This window comes from Brienomyrus brachyistius, unplaced genomic scaffold (assembly GCF_023856365.1).
Source record: "Brienomyrus brachyistius isolate T26 unplaced genomic scaffold, BBRACH_0.4 scaffold37, whole genome shotgun sequence".
Taxonomy (NCBI): domain Eukaryota; kingdom Metazoa; phylum Chordata; class Actinopteri; order Osteoglossiformes; family Mormyridae; genus Brienomyrus; species Brienomyrus brachyistius.
In genome coordinates, this window is record NW_026042312.1 from 2,440,903 (window position 1) to 2,466,272 (window position 25,370).

Genomic DNA, 25,370 nt, shown 5'->3' on the forward strand with positions numbered 1-25,370 from the left:
AATCAGACACAGCTGGGCTAGGTCGGGGAAGCACACGTGGATAATGTTGGAGTTAGACTCCACCTAGTCCGTTGATGAGGAAAAGATGCACTCTGGAGGCGAAGGATGGTTGTAAGTCAGCTCTCTTTATTCTCAGCACAGATTGCAATCCGGGAGCCACACTCAGATGCACAAACAGTACATACCGAAGGAAGCTCTCCTCTCTATTGTCTGTGTCTGGTTTTTATAACCCTTTCAGGGCGTCTGCTGTCCTTGTTGGTACCTTTCCAGTTGCGTGACATACAACTATTGTTTTGACCATGCTGTGCGTTAGTACCCACCCCCTTTTCCTTTTATCCTATCCTGTTATGTTGCAAAGTTGCAGTGTCAGCGACCCTCAGCAACCCCCTCCATTGTTAGGCCCCGCAGCCAAGCCAGTCAAACATAAGCATAATGTCACCATGACCCTGATAATGCACCTTCCGCTTTTCTAATTTTACTTACATTATGAGAAGGGCCACAGCCCCACTTTACTTCCTGCCTGTGTTTCAGTTTGTTCCCATTTCTTAGTGTGACAAAGTTTAGCACGAAGCCCCCCCTCAATAATCAGGGGACGTGGCACACACGAGGATCATATGTGAAAAAAAAAGTATGGTCGATTACCAAAAATATTTGTATACTGTACAGTTATGACTGACACTAATATATAACGTTTGCCGTACAAAGTACTCCAGAAAAGTTACTGTAAAGGACAAAGCCAAAATGTAAACAAATGAGAGGCATATTACAGCAAAATGTTGTGCAACTGCCAAGCCAGAGTCACAGAAGAATGTTCATTCATCACCATGTCTCAGGGCTGGGACTAGTGATGCTATCCCTTGTTGGGCGATGCAGAAAGAATCCTCTGTGAGGCCCATTTGTGTCTTGATGTCGAAATTCAGCTCCTATTCACCTATGGCATGTATTCTATGTTCTAGTTACTCTTTGGCTTCTTCAAATGTTTAGAAATGTGTGTGAACAGTTTTGAGTCATTGTGTTTAAATGACTACTGTGTGTTGGCTGCGCTTAACCTCTGCGGCCTGTGTTTTCTATTTTCCATCAAAGTTCACCATAGCACAAAATGTGTTTTGATGAATTAGAATGTGTTTTGAGTTTTGCAAAAAGGGTGACTGAGATCTGCAAATTATCTCTAACTAGGTGAGCATGGTTTAAAGTTTCGCCAAACAAGTGACTGATTCAATAAATGACTTTTGGCAATTGGCAGTTTTGTTCCCAAAATGATTTATAATAATTCAGCAATACAGAAAAACTGTAAAATATTTCACTTATGTAAACAACATTTATCACAAAGTGCTACAAATGCTTTTATTCAGCACAAACTCAGCACCAATAATCTGAGATCATTTAGAATGTGATTATTCTATTTTTTTTTTGTTAAAATCTACTTTAAACATACACTTTTCAAAAACCTATTTTCAGTGGTGCTGACAAATTGTAAAAAAATCACATTATAAACATTTCTAGCCAAGACGTTTGAGCTGTGAAGCTTACAGACACAGGGGCTGGTTACACAAAGGTGAATGAGACATTCAAAGAATTGTATGAGGTTTGATTACTAAAGTGTTACAACTTTGAAGTGATTTTGGAGTCACCACACCTTTGCATACTGTCAATGGCCCATCAGTCTGGAATGTCTGTCACTGCTCCTCACACCAATCAGTTTGGAAAGGCAGTGGGAATTTTAGTTTATTTCAGTTGCTAAATTTCTTCCACACTATGAAACACTCACACTACACAGTGAGAACATGTAATCCCTATGCAGAGAGAACAGGAGGCAGGATTCAAACCCCCAAACCACCCACCAAGTCACTGTCCTACCCTCATGTGCTTATTGCCATTACCCATCATTCCTCTGGGTTCTCTGGCTTCCCTCCCCATCACCCACCAAGTCACTGTCCTACCCTCATGTGCTTATTGCCATTACCCATCATTCCTCTGGGTTCTCTGGCTTCCCTCCCCATCACCCACCAAGTCACTGTCCTACCCTCATGTGCTTATTGCCATTACCCATCATTCCTCTGGGTTCTCTGGCTTCCCTCCCCATCACCCACCAAGTCACTGTCCTACCCTCATGTGCTTATTGCCATTACCCATCATTCCTCTGGGTTCTCTGGCTTCCCTCCCCATCACCCACCAAGTCACTGTCCTACCCTCATGTGCTTATTGCCATTACCCATCATTCCTCTGGGTTCTCTGGCTTCCCTCCCCATCACCCACCAAGTCACTGTCCTACCCTCATGTGCTTATTGCCATTACCCATCATTCCTCTGGGTTCTCTGGCTTCCCTCCCCATCACCCACCAAGTCACTGTCCTACCCTCATGCGCTTATTGCCATTACCCATCATTCCTCTGGGTTCTCTGGCTTCCCTCCCCATCACCCACCAAGTCACTGTCCTACCCTCATGTGCTTATTGCCATTACCCATCATTCCTCTGGGTTCTCTGGCTTCCCTCCCCATCACCCACCAAGTCACTGTCCTACCCTCATGTGCTTATTGCCATTACCCATCATTCCTCTGGGTTCTCTGGCTTCCCTCCCCATCACCCACCAAGTCACTGTCCTGCCCTCATGTGCTTATTGCCATTACCCATCATTCCTCTGGGTTCTCTGGCTTCCCTCCCCATCACCCACCAAGTCACTGTCCTACCCTCATGTGCTTATTGCCATTACCCATCATTCCTCTGGGTTCTCTGGCTTCCCTCCCCATCACCCACCAAGTCACTGTCCTACCCTCATGCGCTTATTGCCATTACCCATCATTCCTCTGGGTTCTCTGGCTTCCCTCCCCATCACCCACCAAGTCACTGTCCTACCCTCATGTGCTTATTGCCATTACCCATCATTCCTCTGGGTTCTCTGGCTTCCCTCCCCATCACCCACCAAGTCACTGTCCTACCCTCATGCGCTTATTGCCATTACCCATCATTCCTCTGGGTTCTCTGGCTTCCCTCCCCATCACCCACCAAGTCACTGTCCTACCCTCATGTGCTTATTGCCATTACCCATCATTCCTCTGGGTTCTCTGGCTTCCCTCCCCATCACCCACCAAGTCACTGTCCTACCCTCATGTGCTTATTGCCATTACCCATCATTCCTCTGGGTTCTCTGGCTTCCCTCCCCATCACCCACCAAGTCACTGTCCTACCCTCATGTGCTTATTGCCATTACCCATCATTCCTCTGGGTTCTCTGGCTTCCCTCCCCATCACCCAAACACATTGTAGAGTGAAGTGGAGTTTTTAAATTGTCCATAGGTGTGAATGTGTGTGGGAATGGTGTGTGTCACTCCCCATCCTGGGTTATTCCCTGCTTTGTGGGATATGCTCCGGACTTCTGTGACCCTGCGTAGACATAAATGACATTTCTCACATCCATCCTTCCAATAACATGTACTTTAGGGGTCTAACAGGATTTTTAATCAGCATTAAATCTGGCCCACAGAACAACACATGACCATCTTAATGCTGCCTATTTAGTAGATTATATGCATTTGGTGTTTTTCTTAAGCAAATTTGAGTGGGCTGCCTGAGCTGAAGACCTCCACATCAGTGCCCCCATGTTATTTGAGCTTGAGATGCCTGCTGAAGTGTATTAGCACCAAGAAGATGAATGACATCATGTGTCTTCTTCCAGTATCGCACTTACGAGGTGAAGGCAGGTCGAGAAGGACAGCCTCTGGGATTCCTCCTGTGTGACACCATGGGATTGGAGGCAACTAAGGAGGGAGGGGTGAAAATTGAAGATATTGAGAGGATCCTGAATGGCTACATACCGGACGATTACCAGGTAAGAGCTGTGTATCTAACCATGTCTCAAAAACAACTGCTATATGAATACAGGAAACTAAATCTCAAAAAAGCAAATGAAGGGGTGAATATTGAAGATATTGTGAGCATCCTGAAGGGCTGCATAAAAAAAGGGTAGTGGGTAAGAGCTGTGTATCTAACCAGGCCTCAATAACAACCATATGAATGCATGCATGTCTGATCCCATTAATGGCTTATAACAGTCACATGTTTACAGATACTGGTTGTCTTCTCCCTACATCCTCTTCTGACTAAATTAAATCTTATCCATTGATTTGTTCTCACATAAATAAGGAATTACACAGATGTCATATGAGATACACAACATTTTACTTGAGTTTCTCATGATCTCAAAGTCAGTGCATGTCTGTATGTGTCTTTAACAATGTTTTGTCTGTTTAGTTCAACACTGCATCACCATGGCAACCTGGTGCTGGTCAGACAGAGTTACAAATTAAGGACAGAATCCACTGTGTGGTGTATGTGATAGACAGCTCATCATTAGGAATCATGGCTACAGAAATGAAGATGAAAGTTGATGAAATCCGAAAGAAAACTAGTTTTCAAGGTTAGTGAGTGGGGAGGAATGTGGCATCTGTTATTGAGTGTGTGTTGTTGGGCAGGGGTACATGAATAACACAGAATAATCACACAGGAACCTGACAAAGTAAGAACAAGAGCAGCTTTCTGGAATGGAAAATGGCAAACCAAGTTTTCCGGGGCTTTGGCAGGAACAGTATTCATGCTGTAACTGAAGGAGCTCCTGGATGCTCCTCCACACAGAGCCGCTCCATCTGTGAGAAGCTGGAGGGCTTTCTGTCACATAGGGCCCACTTTTAAAGGGTTGGGACTGAAGATTAGGGTATGAACATGAGCTGAGCTGAACACATGTGGATTGAGGAAAGGCAGAGTGATGCTGGCAGGTGCTTCTGAGTAAGACAGACATCAGTGTGCTGATTGCTATGATGGCTTATTCCATAGAACATATAATATGTCACTAGTGAGACGTTTCTGTTGATGTTTTAGATGTGCCTCTAATGGTGCTACTGACCCATGTGGACAGAGCGTGCCCACATGTGGAAGAGGACTTGAAGAAGGTGTATCACAGCTGCTACATAAAGGATATGGTGAGTTTCAGGGTCTAACACTGGAATCAGTACTAAAAGCTTGCAGCAGACACACACACAGTGAACAACTGAGAGATAGCAGTTCATCTGGGTGAATGTCGGCTGTAGGAGGAAACAGGGTGAACAAGCAAACGTCACACATGCAACCAGCGGCAGGGATCGAGCCCACAGCCCTGGGGGGTCTGAACCTTTGGTTTATTATATTCCAATGGCTCACAAACCTTTATCTCAATTTTATTTTCTAAAACATATTGTCAGGCAGCAAAATGACCCTGTGGGCAGCACTGTGGCCTCACGTCTCCATAAACCAGGATGCTGGCCTGGGTGTCTCCTTCCTCAGGTCCTCTGTTTCCTGGGATTGGGGGTTATGGATGGATGGATGACAAATTTTGGATTTACATTTACTGCATTTGCCAGATGCCCTTAGCCAGAGCGACTTACATAAGTGGGTAGAAGTCTTATCAGTGATTACATTCTGATACTTATTCAGTAGAAGCCGGTTATGAATACTATCACACTAAAAAACTCTATTGGCAAGTAGTACAATTCTTTGACATTTAATTGCCCTCAGGAGCTTTAGAACTTTAGTTGTACAGTGGTACCTTGGAACACAAACTTACTTCATTCCAGAAGGCTGGTCGACAGGATTTGGTTGAGTTCCAAGTCAAATTTCCCCATAAGAAATGATGTAAATGAGTTTAATCCGTTGCAGAGCCTCCATGTTTACCTATTTAAACCTATCAACCCAGCGAACTAATGATACAATCATTCAACAACTGATAAAGTCATACAGACATGAAAAACCACACATCCATCCATCCATTTTCCAAACCGCTTATCCTACTGGGTCGCGGGGGGTCCGGAGCCTATCCCAGAAGCAATGGGCACGAGGCAGGGAACAACCCAGGATGGGGGGCCAGTCCATCACAGGGCACACTCACACACCATGCACTCACACACGCACTCCTATGGCCTATTTAGTAACTCGATTTAGCCTCAGCATGTCTTTGGACTGTGGGGGGAAACCGGAGTACCCGGAGGAAACCCCACGACGACATGGGGAGAACATGCAAACTCCACACACATGTGACCCAGGCGGAGACTCAAACCCGGGTCCCAGAGGTGTGAGGAAACAGTGCTGACCACTGCACCACCATGCCGCCCCTAATAATAATAATAATAATAATAATAATAATAATAATAATAATTGCACTTTGTTCAATCACCGCCAGTTACTGTAAACAGTAAAGTACACTTAACTGGTATTATTTTGGTTTATACTTATTAATCCTTTAATTCTATCTTTTGTACTTTAAATGGACAGAGTACAGTTATTATTAGTAGCGGAAAAGTATTGTGAGGGAACGCAAAACTATTGAGTTTTGCCTATTTGTAGATCGTTACATTTGTGGCTTCCATCCTGTTTATTTGTGGATTTCTGTACAGTTCGTACCACTGAATTCCCCCTAAGAGGTCAGGGTGGGAAAACATTTCCTAAGTAATTTTGCATTGTCTCACAATACTTCAGTGTTGCCACACAATAGATTTGTGATCCCACTGCACTTGCCCGCTGTGATTTGCTGTAATGTAATACAGACATGTCCTGTGTGCTTTAAGCATTAAACTATGGGGGACAATGTACACCATGCAACTTTAATATGATGTTACATGCATATTTATTATTATTATTATTATTATTTATAACAATAATAATGATAATGGTGATAATAAATAATAATAATAATGATAATAATTGCATTGTGTCCAATGACCGCCAGTTACTGTAAACAGTAAAGTACACTTAACTGGACAGGTCTGTACTATTTTGATTTATACTTATTAATCCATTAATTCTATCTTTTGTACTTTAAATGGACAGAGTACAGTTATCATTAGTAGCGGAAAAGTATTGTGATGGAACGAAAAACTATTGAGAGGAAACACAAAACAACTAAAAATATATTTTTTCAGCCTGACATCTTAGGGACTCCATATACTGCAGATGATCTGTAGAAAAAAAATCACAAATACATCACTATCAACAATATGTGGTTTTATTTATGATGTATGAAATCAAAATCATTGGGACTCAAAGGAAAATGGCTCTTCGCAATTTTCTTTTAAACCATAATCATAGGCTAATTGATTAAACCTAAGTATTGATTTTATTTCCATGACAACATTGTATATTATACTTATTTTGTCACCCTGGTCTGTTTCATTGCACATAAGGAAAGTCACAGAGAATAATAACCAAAGGGTGAAGAATTTGATTTTGTTATGGTGTTTGTGGTTAGAAGTTAATGGTGCTAAACTGAAAGATCAGTTTGTTGACATCAAGACATGTTGCAAAATGCCGTCTGTATGTGAAGTTATATGTCTGTCTTTAGAGATAAAAATATAACGTCTGTAGTGTGGTAGAAAAATTTTAAATATAACACTTCGGACATCTCAGTTTGATGAGGTAAAGGAAATCTCTTTTATTTCAGCATTCCAGCAAAGCACTCTCATCACACTTTGGCATTCGGTACCAAATCCTCTGGAGCTCCCCGAGCAACCAGTTGATAAACCATAACTCCCACTCCACAGTAAGGGTGTCTAAATCCTGATTGGTCACAAAACACCAATGAAACGAGCTCAAACGTATAACAAACACAGTTCTCGAATTGGTTCACCTTGGTGGCAAGGTAAAGTCCACCCATTCTGCTCAGTTTACCATAACATGTCTTGACTGCTAGGCTCCTACTGGAGATATGAATATAGATATTGATTACATGACATTGAATCACTGTAAATACTTGGTTGTCCTTTGATTAATGATTAACGTATTGACATATTGTCATTGAATCACTGCCAATACATGGTTAACATATGATTAGTATGATTAACATGATTACTTATACATTTGCACTACCGCATAGCTTGTTATATATTGTCTGCCACAACTATTCTATGAAGCTATAACTCGCTGTGCACCAGTTGGGGCAGCTTCGAATCTCTTCCTGCAAGTGGTTTCTCCCCCCTTTGTTCCGCTGTCTGCTTCTCCAAGGCCCGAGCTTTCCTCAGGGTCTGCGGAACTTACTGCAGGCAGCTATCTCGAAGCGAGGTCACACAGTATTCAAAACAATCTCTTCTTGCCTAAGGCCTAAGACACACACAGACCCAATATGCTAACCTCCCGGGCCTACCGATGTCCAATTTTAATTCCACATTAGCTGTGAGATAATTCCGTCTCTATGCAAAAAGTTTAAGACGTTTTGGCCCTAAAGGGCTTCCACAAGAGGGTGCAGCGAGCGCGTAGATAGGATGGATTTTCTGCTCACGAGCGCATACACGCATGCCTCATATTTTGAGAGTAATAATTTAATACTGATTGAGCAAGTGAGTATTGTGTAGAGTCAAGCGTATAGTGAAGATGATATTTCTGCTGGCGAGAGCATATGCACGAGTGGTTTTTATGTGCGTGTGTTTTGAGACCAATTAAATGCCATAGACCCTTTCAAGGTCCGAATTTGTACAGTTGAATGCTTCTCGACCCATAGAAGTTCTAGTAGGAAAGGCTGAGATCCAAGACATTGCATTGAAAAAAAATACACGTTTGATATCAGAGTTATTCGAGTTCCGAGGTTCTACTGTACATTCACATTTGGCAGCATCTGCTAAAGGCAGATTTATACCATTAGTTGGTCACCCTGTTTGACACAAGTCTTGTGATACAGCAGCTGGAAAATATACATGAATGTATGTGTCTCTCTGCAGATCTACAGAGCTAGCGGGTGTCTGGGCATCCGACCATCAAATGTGATTCCAGTGAAGAATTACTTTGATGAGAGTGAGCTGAATGACACCTGTGACATCCTGCTCCTCAAGGCCATGAAGCAGATGCTGGACTTTGCTGACAATTACTTTGACAACTGTGAGGAAAACACAAAGTAGATAAATTGATCATATTGAGAGGTTGTGCCGTTGCCTCAATCTGTCCATGTTCCTATGTTTTACGCCACAGGTTAGGTCCCTATAAACCTGCATTAGGCTGTTTTTGTACCTTTCCTGACACTCAAACCTTTTCATAGCCTGGATTTATAATTGTCTTTTCACTTGAGTATGAATGATGCTTAAATATATATATATATATGGTGATAATAATAATAATAATAATAATAATTATTATTATTATATAATTGAGAAATGATTGAAACAGAAAATTTTGCTATGGTCTCAATTTTTCCAGTATATTTGTATATATATATACATACACAGCCCTAGAAAAAATTGAGACCACAGCAAAATTTTCTGTTTCACTCATTTCTCAATTTATGGGTACATGCCTGTGTAAAATATACATATTTTTTTGCAAACTCCAGCCTGGTTTTTCCCTGCTTCTCATTAATGAAGAGCTTCTTCCTTGCTTTATGGGTCTTCAGTCCTGCTTCTAGGAGCCTGATATGATCCTAACCCTAGCAGTGCACTTCACACCTACACGTAATGTTTTTCCCATTATTTTTAAGGTCACTTGAGGTCATCCTCCGATTTATGAGACACTGTCGGATAAATTGACGGTCATCTCTGGCGTTAGAAAGTTGCTTCTACCTTTTGACTGTCTAGTTTTTGGTTATTGCCTCCTGCTTCACCTTATTCTTGTTTGTTGCTGTCTTAGAAACTTTGAGCCTGGAAGCAGCCTGCCTTGTAGTTTAGCCTCCAGCAGTAAACCCAGGAATAAATCAGGATTTAAAATTATAGAATGATTTCTTAATTTTTTCCAGAGCTGTATAATTACACATTCAAATACACATTTTAACCCAGCACTAGATTAGATGCTATGCTAATAAAATGACCTGATGAATCCAGCATTGGTCACTGTCTGTCTCAGACTTAAAATATATGCTGGTCAAATTCAATTATATTTATCACGGATGAGGAGTTTATTTAATATGCTACATCTAGGGGATACCTCTAACATCTGACAAGATTTTACCTTGGGCCCCTCATTAGGGTTCATTTGTTAAGAAAAAATGGAGTTTTGACATTTGATCCCCTTAAGATGATAACTAAAAAACAATTTGCTGGGTGTTGTTCAAACTTTATATGGGTGCCAACTGGCACTGATTAAATTTTGACACAGATCACCCCAAAATTTAAGCAATGCAGCTTAGTGGCAGCAAAACGAAGGGTGAAAGCAGACTACATTTGATTTTGTAAAAAAAAAAAAAGTGTTGGATGAGTTTTATTAATGTGTAACAAAAACATTATTTAAATGAAGATCTATGCCTGGTTTTATTTTCAGATAAATTGTCTCAAAAATGAAGCAGCAGCACCGTGTGGTAGCAAAGGAAGGAAATGACAGCTATAGAAGATACTCAGTCTTGTGAACACAATAACTCTAAAAGTATTTTATGGATCTTTTTCAAACAGCATAATGAAAGCAAAAAAAAAAAAAAAACAGGTGTAGTACTTGACATTTGATCTCGGTAGTATGATAACAGATAAAAGTAATTCCTAGATTCTTTTAAACCTTTGCAGACATGTTGTAAGGGGGAATATCTGAACCTGATCAAATTTTGAGACAAACTGCCCCAAAAATTAAGGCAGTGGTACTTATTGACTACAAAAAGATGGGTGAGATGACTGTAAACAGGATCACACAGGATCATTTGATCTTTGATGCATTTTATTACCATTGTACAAAATATGTTGTAAATATTGACTAATATTTGATAAAAATCAAGAAATCAGCATTAGTCCAATATGTCAGTCCGTTGAAGTTTAAATTGTATCAGTTTTCAAAGTTAAAGACACAACACTTGAAATACATGAAATGAAATGATTGGATTGAAGGACCAGACATTATATGTAGTGGAGGACAAATGATTTCTTCAGGCCCTGCAAAAGGGAGCACTTGGTTTGGTGCAGTGAATACCCTGCTAATGCAAATGCAGCAGAATCTGTGTCATGTTAATATCAGATTTTATAGGAGTATGAATTGTCCATGATTTTGAGAAGAGAGTGGCAGAATTGTTGTCCTGTAAGAATGAGATCGCATTGGGATCCAGGAATCAACATTGCGATTCAGCCCTATAATGAAGTAGCATAATGATATGAATCAACATTGCGATTCAAAAACCATTCATCGTGCAGCACTACTCGTATAATATGAAAATGTTACAAATCACTTATTGCATTAGGCAGACAAATTTAATCAATATTAAACAATGAACAATAGGGATGGGTACCGATCAGTTTGTACCGGACTGTATTGAAGTGCAGATTTTGTTGCCTTATGTTGGTGTCACTTAAATGCCTGAAGTGTTGATTGAAATATTTGCCCACTTTTGCTCAGACAGCAGAAGCATCACTGCACCTTACGTTCCATCTCTGGTTCATGTTTCACTTGCTCTGATGTCAGCAGATGCTACCGTTAGCCGGTAGCTACCTCAAGCCAAAAGCTGAACAGTGTAAAGTGTGACTGTATTTCATTGGAAAGGATTCCGACACTGGGATGTGTTTAAAAGCAATTACGTGGGGGGGCATCAAATTTAATGACGCATCTGGCATTGCATGGATACACTTAAAAGCAGATGGATGCATAGTGTTGTGTTTGTTAAATGTTCTGTATTTATATATATTTATATATTTCAGTTAATTTATTGTTCAATCTGACATTAAAATTTCCCTTCAGAATAAAAACGGCGATTATTTAATGTTGTAGATTGGTTTAGGCACTGTTAGTCACCAGCATCTTTATTTCTTCACTCTTATTGTTTCTACATTTATTTTGGAGTTTGCATTGGGGAGGGGGGGCACTGCCAGTAATTCCTGCCCAGGTCGCCACATGGGTGAGGACAAGCCCTGAATGTACCAGGTATAATAGGTATAAGTACAAATTCGGTGCTTGAAGTGGGCTGTTCAGAGAGAGGCTGTACCAGCACCTCTTTGTCTCTCTTTTCAGAGAACCGGCAACATTTCTACCATGTTTGATTTGCTAGTAACGGTAAAAGATAACAAGGGGAGTACCGGCACCCGATTTTCCCTACTTCAAGCACTGTAAAAATCCATGTAAGAAACATTTTACTCCAAAGCCAGCTGTAGCATAAGGCATATTGAAAATGTATAAAGTATATTGTTACAAAGGTTCATGCAAAAGGGTAATGGGTCAGTGTGTGGCTCAGTCGGTTAGGGCTCTGTGTCCGTAGTCAGCAGGTTGCTGGTTCAGATCCTGTGAACAAGGCCCTTAACCCCAGTTTCTCCAGGGACTGGTGGACCGATAATGAAAACACAATGCTTTCCATGAACAGGTCAGAAAGCTGGTGTTGGGAAAATGGGAAGTGGGAGCAGTACCCCAGTGACAGAGGAGAACAAACCAGAGCTCCTTGGTAAAGCCTGGAGGGATGTTGTGTGGGACCACAGGTATGAAGCCCGTTTTTATCCAACATAATCAACAAATTGTTTTGTTTATTTTTTACTAGCATCACATAATTTTATGGATATATATTTAAAATATGCATGAGTTCTATAACCTTCCCCTCCCACACAAACACACATATAAACACTGGGCAGTGTGCAGCCCTGCAGGTTAGCTCACCAGCTGGTAACTGCATTTATCACCTACACTGCATTTATGTATCTCTGCTGGGTATCTTTTGCCTCACATTTAATCTGTCTGCTTATGCCCTAATTGTTAATGGTCTATTGTAATGGGCTCCTCCAATTGTAACAAGCTGTGCCAAAGCAAGTTTTATTTTATGTTGCAATAAAGATTTTGAGGGGGTGGCATGGTGGTGCAGTGGTTAGCACTGTTGCCTCACACCTCTGGGACCCGGGTTCGAGTCTCCGCCTGGGTCACATGTGTGTGGAGTTTGCATGTTCTCCCCATGTCGTGAGGTTTCCTCTGGGTACTCCAGTTTCCCCCCACAGTCCAAAGACATGCTGAGGCTAATTGGAGTTACTAAATTGCCCGTAGGTGTGCATGTGTGGGTGAATGGTGTGTGAGTGTGCCCTGCGATGGGCTGGCCCCCCATCCTGGGTTGTTCCCTGCCTCATGCCCATTGTTTCCGGGATAGGCTCCGGACCCCCCGCGACCCAATAGGATAAGCAGTTTGGAGGATGGATGGATGGATGGAATAAAGATTCTGAAGATTCTGATTTTATGTTCCGCAGAGTGATGTCACCATTGGGTCCTTGAACAAGACCCTTGCATAGCTTTGGTTAGCACCTGTAAATAAAAAATAAACAAACACTTTCTAATAAGCATGCATGACACTTCATTAAGTGGTTTCAGTTGCAGATGACTAATGAGATGTAAAGGAAGCCATAGTAATATGCTATTATGGGATCGTTTATATTCCTTATGAATTCTGGCTAATCCCTATTTCCAATTCCAATGTCTGTTCTTTTAGCACACGAACTGATCTCAAGCAATACCTGCAAGATTACAAGCCCACTATCGATTCAGTGCCTCAGGCTCGGATTCTTCTAATTGGTCAGATTACAGCTGGAAAATCAAGCTTCTTCAACTCCATCAACTCTATCTTCCGTGGCAACATTACAAGCCAAGCTGCAGTAGGAGAAATGAAAACCAGCCTGACCTTGAAGGTAATGTGATTGTCTAACTTCAGTTCCTGGTATAACATTCGTGTATCCAGATGTCTTTATATGATGTTCTTGCTTGAAAGGAAGGACGATATTCTGTTATTTTTAGCTTCACTCTGTTTCAGTTGCTGTTTGTTATCCTCTTTGCGATTTAGGAAGGGATTGACCCTATGGCAGGATATTTAGTTTGAACCTATGGAAAACCCACATAACACAGCAAGAACATGCAACCTCCACATACACAGAGCCAGAGGCACGATTTGAGCTTCCAGCCCTAGAAGTGTGAAGCTGCAGCACCATCCACTGAGCCACTGTGCCGCCCTCATCATGTTCTTATTGCCATTACCTACAGGACATGTGGTGCTCAAATGTATTTTCCGTGATATGAAATCACATCGTACCAGCTGAGCACATAATGTGATTCTTAATGGTTATTAAATCCAATCCGCAGACCAAGTGATTGGTCTCCCTGAAAAATAAAAAACTAATCAGCAGTGTCACCAAGCTTAGTGAATCTCCCCACACCCCCATTTTAATGCTGGTTGTTAAGTCCATTATCCTTGTATTGTTTAAATAAAGTGGGTGGCCTGAGCTGAAGACCTCCTCACCAGTGGCCACCAAGTTACATCATTTTGAGATGCCTGCTGAACTGGATAAGCAGGTAGAAGGTGAATGACATCATGTGTCTTCTTCCAGTATCGCACTTACCAGGTGAAAGCGGGCCGAGGCGGACAGCCTCTGGGATTCCTACTGTGTGACACCATGGGACTGGAAGCAAGGGAGGATGGAGGGGTGAGAACTGAAGATATTGAGAGCATCCTGAAGGGCTACATACCAGACAAGTACCAGGTAAGAACTGTGTATCTAAACACACCTCAAAAACTACTGCTATATGAATACAGGAAATTAAATCTCATTCACTGATTGTTTTTGGCATAAATAATGTGCTGTTGTTACATAAGTGTCATATGAAAGGACTCGCATTGCTTTTCGCTTTAGCTTCCTATGATCTCACAGTCAATGCATGTCTGTATGTCATTCACACCTTTTTGTTTGTTTAGTTCAACCCTGTGCAGCCAATGAAAGCTGATAACTATCAGGTATGGAGCACATTGGCTCTTAAGGACAGGATCCACTGTGTGGTGTATGTGATGGACGCCTCCACAACTGGAATTGTGGACCAAGGAATGAAGAATAAAATTGATGAAATCAGAAAGAGAACTAACTCGGCAGGTCAGTGAGTGTGGAGAACAGGGAGGGAGGTGGCATCTATGACGGAGTGTGTGTCAGTGGGGGAGGGGGTGGATCTGGGGGTCACAATTCACAAGCAACTATTTATATACATGTTGTAATACGCTTTAACACCTGCTTTTCCTGAACCATGAATAATACTGAACAATCATACGGGAAAGTAGAAATGTAAGTTCACCCCTGAGAAGTAATGACTTTAATAATGTATTTGGATATTCAGTATGAACACAGAGAAGTTCAGTTTACCGGACTGGAATATGGCAAACTGAACGCTTTCCGTGCCTTTGGCAGACAACATATAATATGTCACTAGTGAGACGTTTCTGTTGCTGTTTTTAGAGGTCCCTCTATTGGTGCTACTGACCCATGTGGACAAAGCGTGCTCACATGTGGAAGAGGACTTGAAGAAGGTGTATCACAGCTGCTACATAAAGGATATGGTGAGTTTCTGGGTCTAACACTGGAATCAGTACTAAAAGCTTGCAGCAGACACACACACAGTGAACAAGTGAGAGATAGTTCATCTGGGTGAATGTTTGTGGGCAGTAGCAGGAAACAGGGTGAACAAGCAAACGTCACACATGCAACCAGCGGCAGGGATCGAGCCCACAGCCCTGGGGGGTCTGAACCTTTGGTTTATTATATTCCAATGGCTCACAAAACTTTATCTCAATTTTATTTTCTAAAACATATTGTCAGGCAGCAAAATGACCCTGTGGGTAGCACTGTGGTCTCACGCCTCCATAAACCAGGATGCTAGCCTGGGTGTCTCCTTTCTCAGGTCCTCTGTTTCCTGGGATTGGGGGTTATGGATGGATGGATGACAAATTTATGTCCAAAATTTGGATTTACATTTACTGCATTTGGCAGATGCCCTTAGCCAGAGCGACTTACATAAGTGGGCAGAAGTCTTATCAGTGAATACATTCTGATACTGATTCAGTGGAAGCCGGTTATGAATACTATCACACTAAAAAACTCTATCGGCAAGTAGTACAGTTTTTTGACATTTAATTGCCCTCAGGAGCTTTAGAACTTTAGTCGTACAGTGGTACCCTCCAGCATAGTCCCTGGAGGGTGAAGAACTTGGTGGCGAGGGCAGCGGGCGTAGCCGGGACCTCCTGCTGGGGTGCAGCAGCTGCAGCAGGCAGAGGCGAAGGGAGCACCTCGGGCGGTGGGCCTGCAGGCAGCGGAGGCGGCCACTCAGGCTGCGCGGCGGCCCAGCGTGTTCTCCGGACGGGAGAAGCTGCCCGGGGAGGCAGCTTAGCTGCGCAGGTGACCTCAGGAACAGCCGGAGAGTCCTCCTGTTCCCCAGCTGAGAGGGAGGCGGGGGCGAGTGCGCACGTCCCCAGAACGATCGCCGGGATGATCGCGTGCTTCTTCCTTTTTCGGGTCCTCGTCGGGAAGGGAGGCTGCGCGCTGTCCACAAAGGCAGACGGCGGGAGGACAGTCCCGGGCTCACTCGGAGCGACCCACCGCTCCGTCCGGAGCTCGGCCAGCTGCCGGAAGTTATCGCGCACCTCCTCTGCGAGGTGCGCGTCCTCCTCTAGGGACAGCTGGTCCAGGATGACCCAGCTCCGGCTGACGAGACCCCACGCCGGGGGATCTTCCCGGATGCCGGGCTGGGCGATCCAGAATAGCACCTGGTCAACGTAACCGGCGTATTCTTCCTCAGTCACGGAAGGTGCTTTCTTCCTAGGGTCTGTCATTCTGTCACGCTTCGCCGGTTGTGCGAGTAAGGCGCATGGGCAGGCAAGCGGGCAGGAAGGAGGCAGGAGGTGAAATCGGGGTAAACGGGAATTTAATGGCAGCTACGGACGGGACAGGATCATGCAACCAAACTAATATCAATTACAGACCCTAAACTGAGGCAAGACGGGGACTGAAATAGACAAGACAACAGGGTACAGCTGGGTATAATCAGGGAAGCACACGTGGGTAATCAGGGGGGCGTGGCACACATGAGGATCGTACGAGCCGGGCGTGACACATATTTTGAGAGTAATAATTAAATACTGAGTGAGCAAGTGAGTATTGTGTAATACGTATAGTGAAGCGTATAGTGAAGATGATATTTCTGCTGGCGAGTGCATATGCAAGCGTGGTTTTTATGTGCGTGAGTTTTGAGACTAATTAAACACCATAGACCCTTTCGAGGTCCGAATTTGTACAGTTGAACGCTTCTCGACCCATAGAAGTTCTAGTAGGAAAGGTTGAGATCCAACATATTGCCTTGAAAAAAAATACCCGTTTGATATCAGAGTTGGTTGAGTTAAGAGTTATTAAAGTTCCAAGGTTCTACTGTACATTCTCATTTGGCAGCATCTGCTAAAGGCAGATTTATACCATTTCAGTTGTCACTTATTACAGCCCTGTTTGACACAAATCATGTGATACAGCAGCAGGAAATTATACATGAATGTATGTGTCTCTCTGCAGATCTACAGAGCTAGCGAGTGTCTGGGCATCTTACCATCAAATGTGATTCCAGTGAAGAATTACCATGATGAGAGTGAGCTGAATGACACCTGTGACATCCTGCTCCTCAAGGCCATGAAGCAGATGCTGGACTTTGCTGACAATTACTTTGACAGCTGGGAGGACGACACAGAGTAGATGAATTGATCATATTGAGGGGTTGTGCCATTGCCTTTCTCTGTCCATGTCCTTGTGTTCTACACTACACCTTTGTTTCCTGTAAACCTGCGTTAGGCTCTTTCTGTACCTTTCCGACACAGAAACCTTTTCATAACCTGGATTTATAATTGTCTTGTCATTTGAGTATGAATGATGCTTAGATATATTCTATACAATATAAATTCGATATATCCTTTATATATGTGTATCCCCAAAGAAATCTCCTCAATTATAGAAGTACATATGGACTTGATGTTTTTCCTAGACAGCCCAGTCTTAGAGAGAAACAAAATAGTTGATTTTCACAGCATTTTCCTCCAAGCCTTCTCTAGTTAAACCATAGAGGCTATACTATCTCGCGTAGTCACTGGCTAACATACAATAGCCATTTCTGTGGTTTTTGTTCTCTTGCCCTATTCATCACAATCGTGGTGAATTAAAAAAAATCTGTTAAGTCAAAAACAGTACTGTGTCATGTTATGCAAATATACATCCTGCACCTTTGGTCTACAGGGGAGTGGGCGGTACCAGGAACTACACCGAAAAGGGTATCACAACAGTCCTAACACCTTTCCGCATATGCTAATCATCCAAGGGCAGCACTGGCAATTAAATACACCACCAACAATTAATTATTGTTATATTAACTTCTTTTATTAAGAAGTACTGTTAGGTTTTACAGTGTATACACATGCTGTCTTATCCATTTTGATTGTGGTATCATCCTTTGTCCATTATGTTCGGAATTTTTGAAGAAGAATCGAAGCTGCGATCAGCTCAGCATCCCCCAACATGTGCCCAGAACGCTTCTTAATTCCAGTCTGAAGCGCATCAACAAGAGGCTTGCAGTACTTCAGCTGCAGCCTGACTCTGTCAAGTTCGATGGTCAGGAGGTTAACTGTCGGAAGTAGCCACCCCATTTGGGCATTAGATTCCGCTTGCAGAATGTTGGTTGCCCGGGCGACGGGGCTCATTACAGCAGCATACTCAGTAAGGAACGCAAGTCGGCTGGGTTGAACCTGTAATGAAAACAAAACAAACAGCACCGCAATTTTAAGTCTACCTTTAAATTGAATTAAATCAGAATATTATACAAAAAAAAAAAAACTGAACACGTTCATTTTAATTAACTAATAAAACACATAGCATATTTCTTACTTACATTGGGACCTTTAGGCCGGTGCACATTACTCCTACTGCCCCCTCACCCTTGTCTTCGATTATCCTGCGTAGTCTTTACACTGCCAGGAACAAGGAATTCTACCTTGTCTTATTCGGTCGGAGAAGCTGGAGGGAACAGTGGACCTTCCACATTTGTTCTGCAGACCATTACACTTGCTAAATGTAGAATGGTACAATTTCCTCTATGCCTCACTGGATGTTGCATTTATGCCATCTTCTCTAGCTACTAGGTTTAGTAGATTACAAGCACAGCGCTAGTGTTTTTGCAGCTGGAATTCAAAACTGTCGTCTTCATTTAGAAGTGCAGAAGTATCAATGAAAAAAAAAAGGTTTGGTTCCTGTTGGTTGTCAGTCATGGGTTGGTAGGGATTTTTTTTCTTTCCCAGTGGCAGCTGTGGATAGGAAATTTATTTTAGTTTTTACTTTTCTTTACAGCAGCGATGCTATTTTTTCACAACATAGCTTACCTGTACTACACGTACTCTACCAGCTTTTGTGTCCCAGCATGTTACACTCGTGCACGCACACGCACACACGCATGCACATGTAGGGTATACCTGTCCTTATGGGGCCCGCTCATTCACTTCTATGGGAAAAATGCTAACGCTAACTGTGACAACCTTAACCCCCACCCTGCCCTAACCATAACCACAAGTAACCAAGCAAAATACAAGAGTTTTTGCATTTTTAGTTTTTTCATAGCAGTCACTGATCTTTATAAAATAGAGTTTCCTGGTCCCCATAAGGGAAAAAAACAGATATTTATCATGTTATGGGGACATTGTGTCCCCATAAGGATAGGTATACCCTCTCTCTCTCTCTCTCTCTCTCTCTCTCTCTCTCTCTCTCTCTCTCTCACACACACACACACATACACACATACACAGACACATTTTCATATGAACAAAATATTTAGTCAATATGAATGCTTCAATGTTATTAAAATGTGCTGTACCATTTTAAATGTGTGTACCATTGGTACTGAAGACATCTCAGGCAACATTTTAGCTAATACCTTTAATAGTATTAACCTCAATACTCTCACAACCTTTCTAAGGAAAAACCTTAAAAATAAAATTGAACATTTCAAAACGTTGAATTTTAACTCTCTAGCACTGAAATCGCTCACTTGTGCTTTCCATATGGTCCAGCCACAATGTGCTTCTTGCCAGCTGAAATGCAAAGACCGTTTTACATTGTTCCAGCATCTCGAAGGAACAAACAGGCACGCTTAGGTTCACTCAAAAACACTTTAATAAATAACACAAAATAACCTTGCATTTAACAGCAATACCAAGATATCGTATCAAAAGCAAATGCAAAATAATCCATACTGCCATGAATATCGAATTATTATATATATAGCTAATAAGAAAAGATGCAAAGATACAGTAGGAAAATAAATATATATATAGAAAAGAAGCAATGAAATATAAGAATTATTATCACGAGCAGTGATAATTATTCCCAAGAATCAATGAAAGGCATAAGCAGTTGCAGAGCTATTTATAATCGGACATGCTATAATCACCCACCTTCACACACGGACCGGGGAGCCCCTTTCAGTCCTGGCAGGAGACCAACACGTGATTCCTGAGAAGTGCTGGGCGATGCGCACTCTATCCCACAGCTGATCTCCGGTCAACACCGGGATCTCCCCCTTCCTTTATACTAATTTTGGCGCTGCATGTGGGCCGGGGTCAAGCTGGCCAGGCTCACCCCTCCCCTCAGCCAATGCGCTCTTAATTCTCCAGTTTTGTCTGGGTGCTGCTGCTTGCGGTTTCAATCAGAAATGATAACACAAGTGTCCTTGAGCAACGCTTTCCCTCTTTCCTGAAGACAAGTGTCCTGTGAACCGATCAGGGGCTTACGAAACATATTGCGCAACACTTTCTCTTGTCCATAGGAAAACCCCTCAGAAAAACAAGGTAAGTATCCTTGAACAGGGCGAGCATCCCGTGAAGCAACTTAACAAGGTAAGCGTCCTTGAACGGGGTGAGCATCCCGTGAAACAAATTAACAAGGTAAGCGTCCTTGAACGGGGTGAGCATCCCGTGAAACAAATTAACAAGGTAAGCGTCCTTGAACGGGGTGAGCATCCCGTGAAATAAATGAACAAGGTAAGCGTCCTTGAACGGGGTGAGCATCCCGTGAAACAACTTAACACGGTAAGCGTCCTTGAACGGGGTGAGCATCCCGTGAAACAACTTAACAAGGTAAGCGTCCTTGAACGGGGTGAGCATCCCGTGAAACAACTTAACAAGGTAAGCGTCCTTGAACGGGGTGAGCATCCCGTGAAACAAATTAACAAGGTAAGCGTCCTTGAACAGGGTGCGCATCCCGTGAAACAAATTAACAAGGTAAGCTCTCAATGTCATGCTTGAAATCCGGAATTAGATGAACCCGAATGATCTTGCTCAGAGACTGAAGGAAGACCTGCAGAAGTGTAATCATATTTTTAACCTTTCTAGTTTTTCATATAAAACGTCATGTTTTTTAGGTCTTGAAAAATAAATATATTAAATAACATTATATGGGAATATAAATGATGAAGAGTTTGCTACATACCGATGTCGAAGATAGAAATGAATATAAAATTCTTTCTTATTTCAGGTAACTGTGGAATTAAAACTGGACATTGGTAGCCCGGGAGGTTGGCATATTGGGTCTGTGTGTGTCTTAGGCCTTAGGCAAGAAGAGATTGTTTTGAATACTGTGTGACCTCGCTTCGAGATAGCTGCCTGCAGTAAGTTCTGCAGACCCTGAGGAAAGCTCGGGCCTTGGAGAAGCAGACAGCGGAACAAAGGGGGGGAGAAACCACTTGCAGGAAGAGATTTGAAGCTGCCCCAACTGGTGTACAGCGAGTTATAGCTTTATAGAATAGTTATGGCAGACAATATATAGCAAGCTATGCGGTAGTGCAAATGTATAAGTAATCATGTTAATCATATTAATCATATGTTAACCATGTATTGGCAGTGATTCAATGACAATATGTCAATACGTTAATCATTAATCAAAGGACAACCAAGTATTTACAGTGATTCAATGTCATGTAATCAATATCTATATTCATATCTCCAGTAGGAGCCTAGCAGTCGAGACATGTTCTGGTAAACTAAGCAGAATGGGTGGACTTTACCTTGCCACCAAAGTGAACCAATAGAATTCGAGAATTGTGTTTGTTATACGTTTGAGCTCGGTTCATTGGTGTTTTGTGACCAATCAGGATTTAGACACCCTTACTGTGGAGTGGGAGTTATGGTTTATCAACTGGTTGCTCGGGGAACTTCGGAGGATTTGGTACCGAATGCCAGAGTGTGATGAGAGCGCTTTGCTGAGTTGCTAGAATAAAAGAGATTTCCTTTACCTCATCAAACTGAGAGGTCCGACTTTTATTCTAAGTATTATATTTAAAATTTTTCTACCACAGTTGTCGCCCAATGTGGGGCAGCTGAGTTCTTTGTTTGTTCCAGACGATGGGGTCCTGCGATAGAAGTAGGTAAGGCGTAGAGCCTGATGGGACCAGATCCAGATGAGATTGAGGATTGGCCCAGTCCCTCGTCAAGGAACAACGGAGATCACGCTGTCCCAGAGCTGAACATTCCTGAGACTGATTTGGCCGGACCTGTGCTGGTGAGGTAAAGGCTTCTCTGTTTATTCATTTTTGCTGCTGCTTTGCTTGATGCTGAAGGTTATGTTGTGATAGTGTGTGAGTGTGTGAGAGTCTGCCGTGACTGTGGGATCCAAGCACGCGGATAGGAAGGCCGTAGGGAGAGCGCTCATCCACCTGTAATAGGGAAAGGGTGCGGTCCAAGGGGAAACCTGAGTGACCTATTACGTGGGTTAGGTGGATGCACGAGACCTTGGGAAAGTCCGTGATTTTGAGTGGTGCCACTGTGTATTTGTGTGATGGGGCACAAGACGGCAGGGAAGCCGTCAGACAGCAGGGAAGCTGTCACCCGCGGAGGGCCGGACACGACAGTGAAGGCTTGGTGCATCAGGGGCAGAGGACAGGGCGGTGTGTGTACTGCGTGGCGTGGCATTGTATGGCGGAGGCTGGACAGTGAATGCATTGCATGCAGTAGCACAGCACTGCGTAACAGGCCAAGGACAGGTAAGATTCCTGTGTGTGGACAGGGACAACCTAAGACAGGCGCTGTCGTAGACCCCTGACTCCAGGCTGAGGGACTGTTCGGGGTTTGGTCCACTCTCGGTTCCACGGGAGTATAAAGGGTGTATGATTTTGGAGAATGTGTATGTGGTAAAGGGTGTGCAGTATCCTCCCAGGTGCAGTATCCTCATTGAGATAAATTGATACATGGAATTTTGCTCCACACTGACGCATGCAGGTGTCAAAAGTAAAGATAGAATTGTGTTTTTAGAACATCTAATGTTTAGAATTACACTTGGTTCTTTTAGGGTTTTGTCACCCAGTAACAAGTTGTCTTGTTTAGTTTAGTGGTCACCCAGTAGCTGCGTGCTTTGTACAGACGGCAGCTACCTTGCAAACATTCGCACTCCCCTGAAAGGGACTCAGAGATCGAGAGGGAGATAATGAGGGAATGTAAAAAAAAAAAAAAAGGGGGGATAAGGGAAAACCATCCCCAAGGCAAATAATGGAAAGGGTGACTGGCCTGAGACTAAAGAAGGCTTGTAAAAATTGGTATCATCAGACTGGGGGTAGATGACCAAAGGAGGGCACTCTAAACATATTGGAGATAGAATGTTGTGAAACGTTATTGGAAAGGAGAGGGAATGTTTGTTGTAGTATGGGAATGTACAAGCCAGAATATTATTTTCGGTGGAAGTCTGTGGCCTTGATGAGGATTCATGATTGATAAGGAAAGTCGTGTAATGGTTAGCAGAGAGGAAAGGGGGGCCGATCCGACTGCTGCTGTTTCTCCACCTGTGGCTGATGCTGATGCTGAGAAGAGGAAAAAGCCTAATGCAGATCTCCTGTATCCTGTCCTGCCTGAAGTGTCCCCTCTTCCACCGCTGCCACCTGCACCTCGCCCTCCTGTCCAGGTCCCTCCTCCTCCAGGAAGAGGTGAGCCCTCTGCCCCTGCTGCAGAAGGGGGGCAGTGGGTCCGATGCCACATCCTTCTGTAAAGCAGGAAGAGTCTTCCCACGATGAGGAGGATGAGGACGATGACCAAGGGAATGATGATGAGGAAGAAGAACATGTACCCAAAGGCCGGGACAGAGGCTTTGGGACTGTTTTGTTTATAGGAGAAAGAAAACTTTGCCGCTTGGTAGCGGATGACACAATTCTGAGAGACTGTGTCCCTGAAGGTCAAGAACAGCCTGAAAGATTGCATTGCACTGCTCAGTTTTCTGGAAGAGGAGGGGCTGAGTGGATAAAGGATTTCGAAGCTGCAGGAAAACTGGGAGAGACTGTTGTGCTTGATTACCTCTATGTGGCAGAGGACAGGTCTGCTGCATCTGTCCATTTGTCAGCCGCCCAGGAGCAGTGATATGTGGGAGGTTCGGTCCCCCATTTATCATATGGGCAAAAGGGGTCATTAGAATAGAAGGACTTAGGACCCTGAGTCGCAGAATGTGAGAGAAGGACCGTGTAAGTGTATTTATAGGATGGAAGGTGGATGTGTGGAGATGGACAGGTGCAAAGGTACAAAATAGATCACTGTGTAGAGGTACAGAGAATGGGGGATGCAGAAGAATGTAGGGAGAAAAGTGTTGATCCACTGCCAGACTGGTTAGGGGAAGTACCTGATTGCTTGTGGGCAAAAGGGGAAAATGATTTTGGCAGAGTGGTGTCAGCTGAGCCTTTGGTGATCCACCCCAAGTCTGACTTTCGGCCTCACAAGGCCCAGTATCCCTTATCTAGAGATGCAGAGGAGGGAGTGAGAGAAGTACATGCAGATCTGGTGAAAGGGGGGCTATTAAGGAAATAGCCTATTCTCCAGTTAATTCAGCCGGTAATATTAGCCTGACTGACATCCCCGACCGATGCTGATATCTTGATTTGTAATGACTATCGGCCAATACCGATATGTTAACTGATATATACACTGATGACCAAAACTGTGGAAACACTTGCAATTTTTTAAGATTTTATGAACTGTTACACCAGTTATTTATTTAATTGTCTAATGTATAATATGTGTAACATTCTTTCATTGTTTTGAAACATTACTGCCAATAAAACTGGACTCACTATTCATAAAGAAATGTACAATAATCACATTAAATTGTACAAAGACACTCTATGCCTTGCTAAATCTAATTATTACTCTGGTTTAATCTTGTCAAACCAACATAACTCTAGGACTCTCTTTTCTCTTCTTAACAGCATCACCAAACCCCCTGGTTCACTCTTTTACCACCTCCAATCCACCGACTTCGCTAATTCACTCATGTCATTTTTCACGATCAGCAACATTCACCAGCACCTCCCATCTTCCGGCGCTGCAGTCCTTGGAGTGGATATCTGTGCGTCTCCTTCGTACCCAGGTACCACTTTTTCCAGCTTTACCCTCCCCTCTATTATGGACATTATTGAACTGGTTAAAAAATCTAAACCCTCCACATGTCCCCTTGACCCGCTACCTACTGTCCTTGTAAAAACTTGCCTTCCAGTACTAGCTCCCCTCATCACCAACATTATTCACTCATCTCTCACTTCTGGAACGGTTCCCTTACTACTCAAAACTGCTACTGTGACTCCGATTCTTAAAAAACCTGGTTTAGATCCTAATGATTTCAACAATTTCCGTCC

The 25,370-nt window shown here is 43.0% G+C and overlaps 1 protein-coding gene across 1 annotated transcript in view; it reads left to right on the forward strand.

The window, feature by feature from the left end:
- LOC125722174 (uncharacterized) overlaps positions 1-17,910 on the forward strand; it is a 37,733-nt gene extending 19,823 nt beyond the window's left edge. Inside the window, exons 4-13 of the mRNA XM_048998358.1 lie at positions 3,673-3,825; positions 4,248-4,413; positions 4,872-4,972; positions 8,732-8,888; positions 12,265-12,376; positions 13,366-13,561; positions 14,255-14,407; positions 14,620-14,791; positions 15,149-15,249; positions 17,249-17,910. Of these exons, the coding sequence (XP_048854315.1) occupies positions 3,673-3,825; positions 4,248-4,413; positions 4,872-4,972; positions 8,732-8,888; positions 12,265-12,376; positions 13,366-13,561; positions 14,255-14,407; positions 14,620-14,791; positions 15,149-15,249; positions 17,249-17,425 (1,488 nt within the window). The 3' untranslated portion in view covers positions 17,426-17,910. The remainder of the gene's footprint in view (positions 1-3,672; positions 3,826-4,247; positions 4,414-4,871; positions 4,973-8,731; positions 8,889-12,264; positions 12,377-13,365; positions 13,562-14,254; positions 14,408-14,619; positions 14,792-15,148; positions 15,250-17,248) is intronic.
- Positions 17,911-25,370: the final 7,460 nt, after the last annotated feature.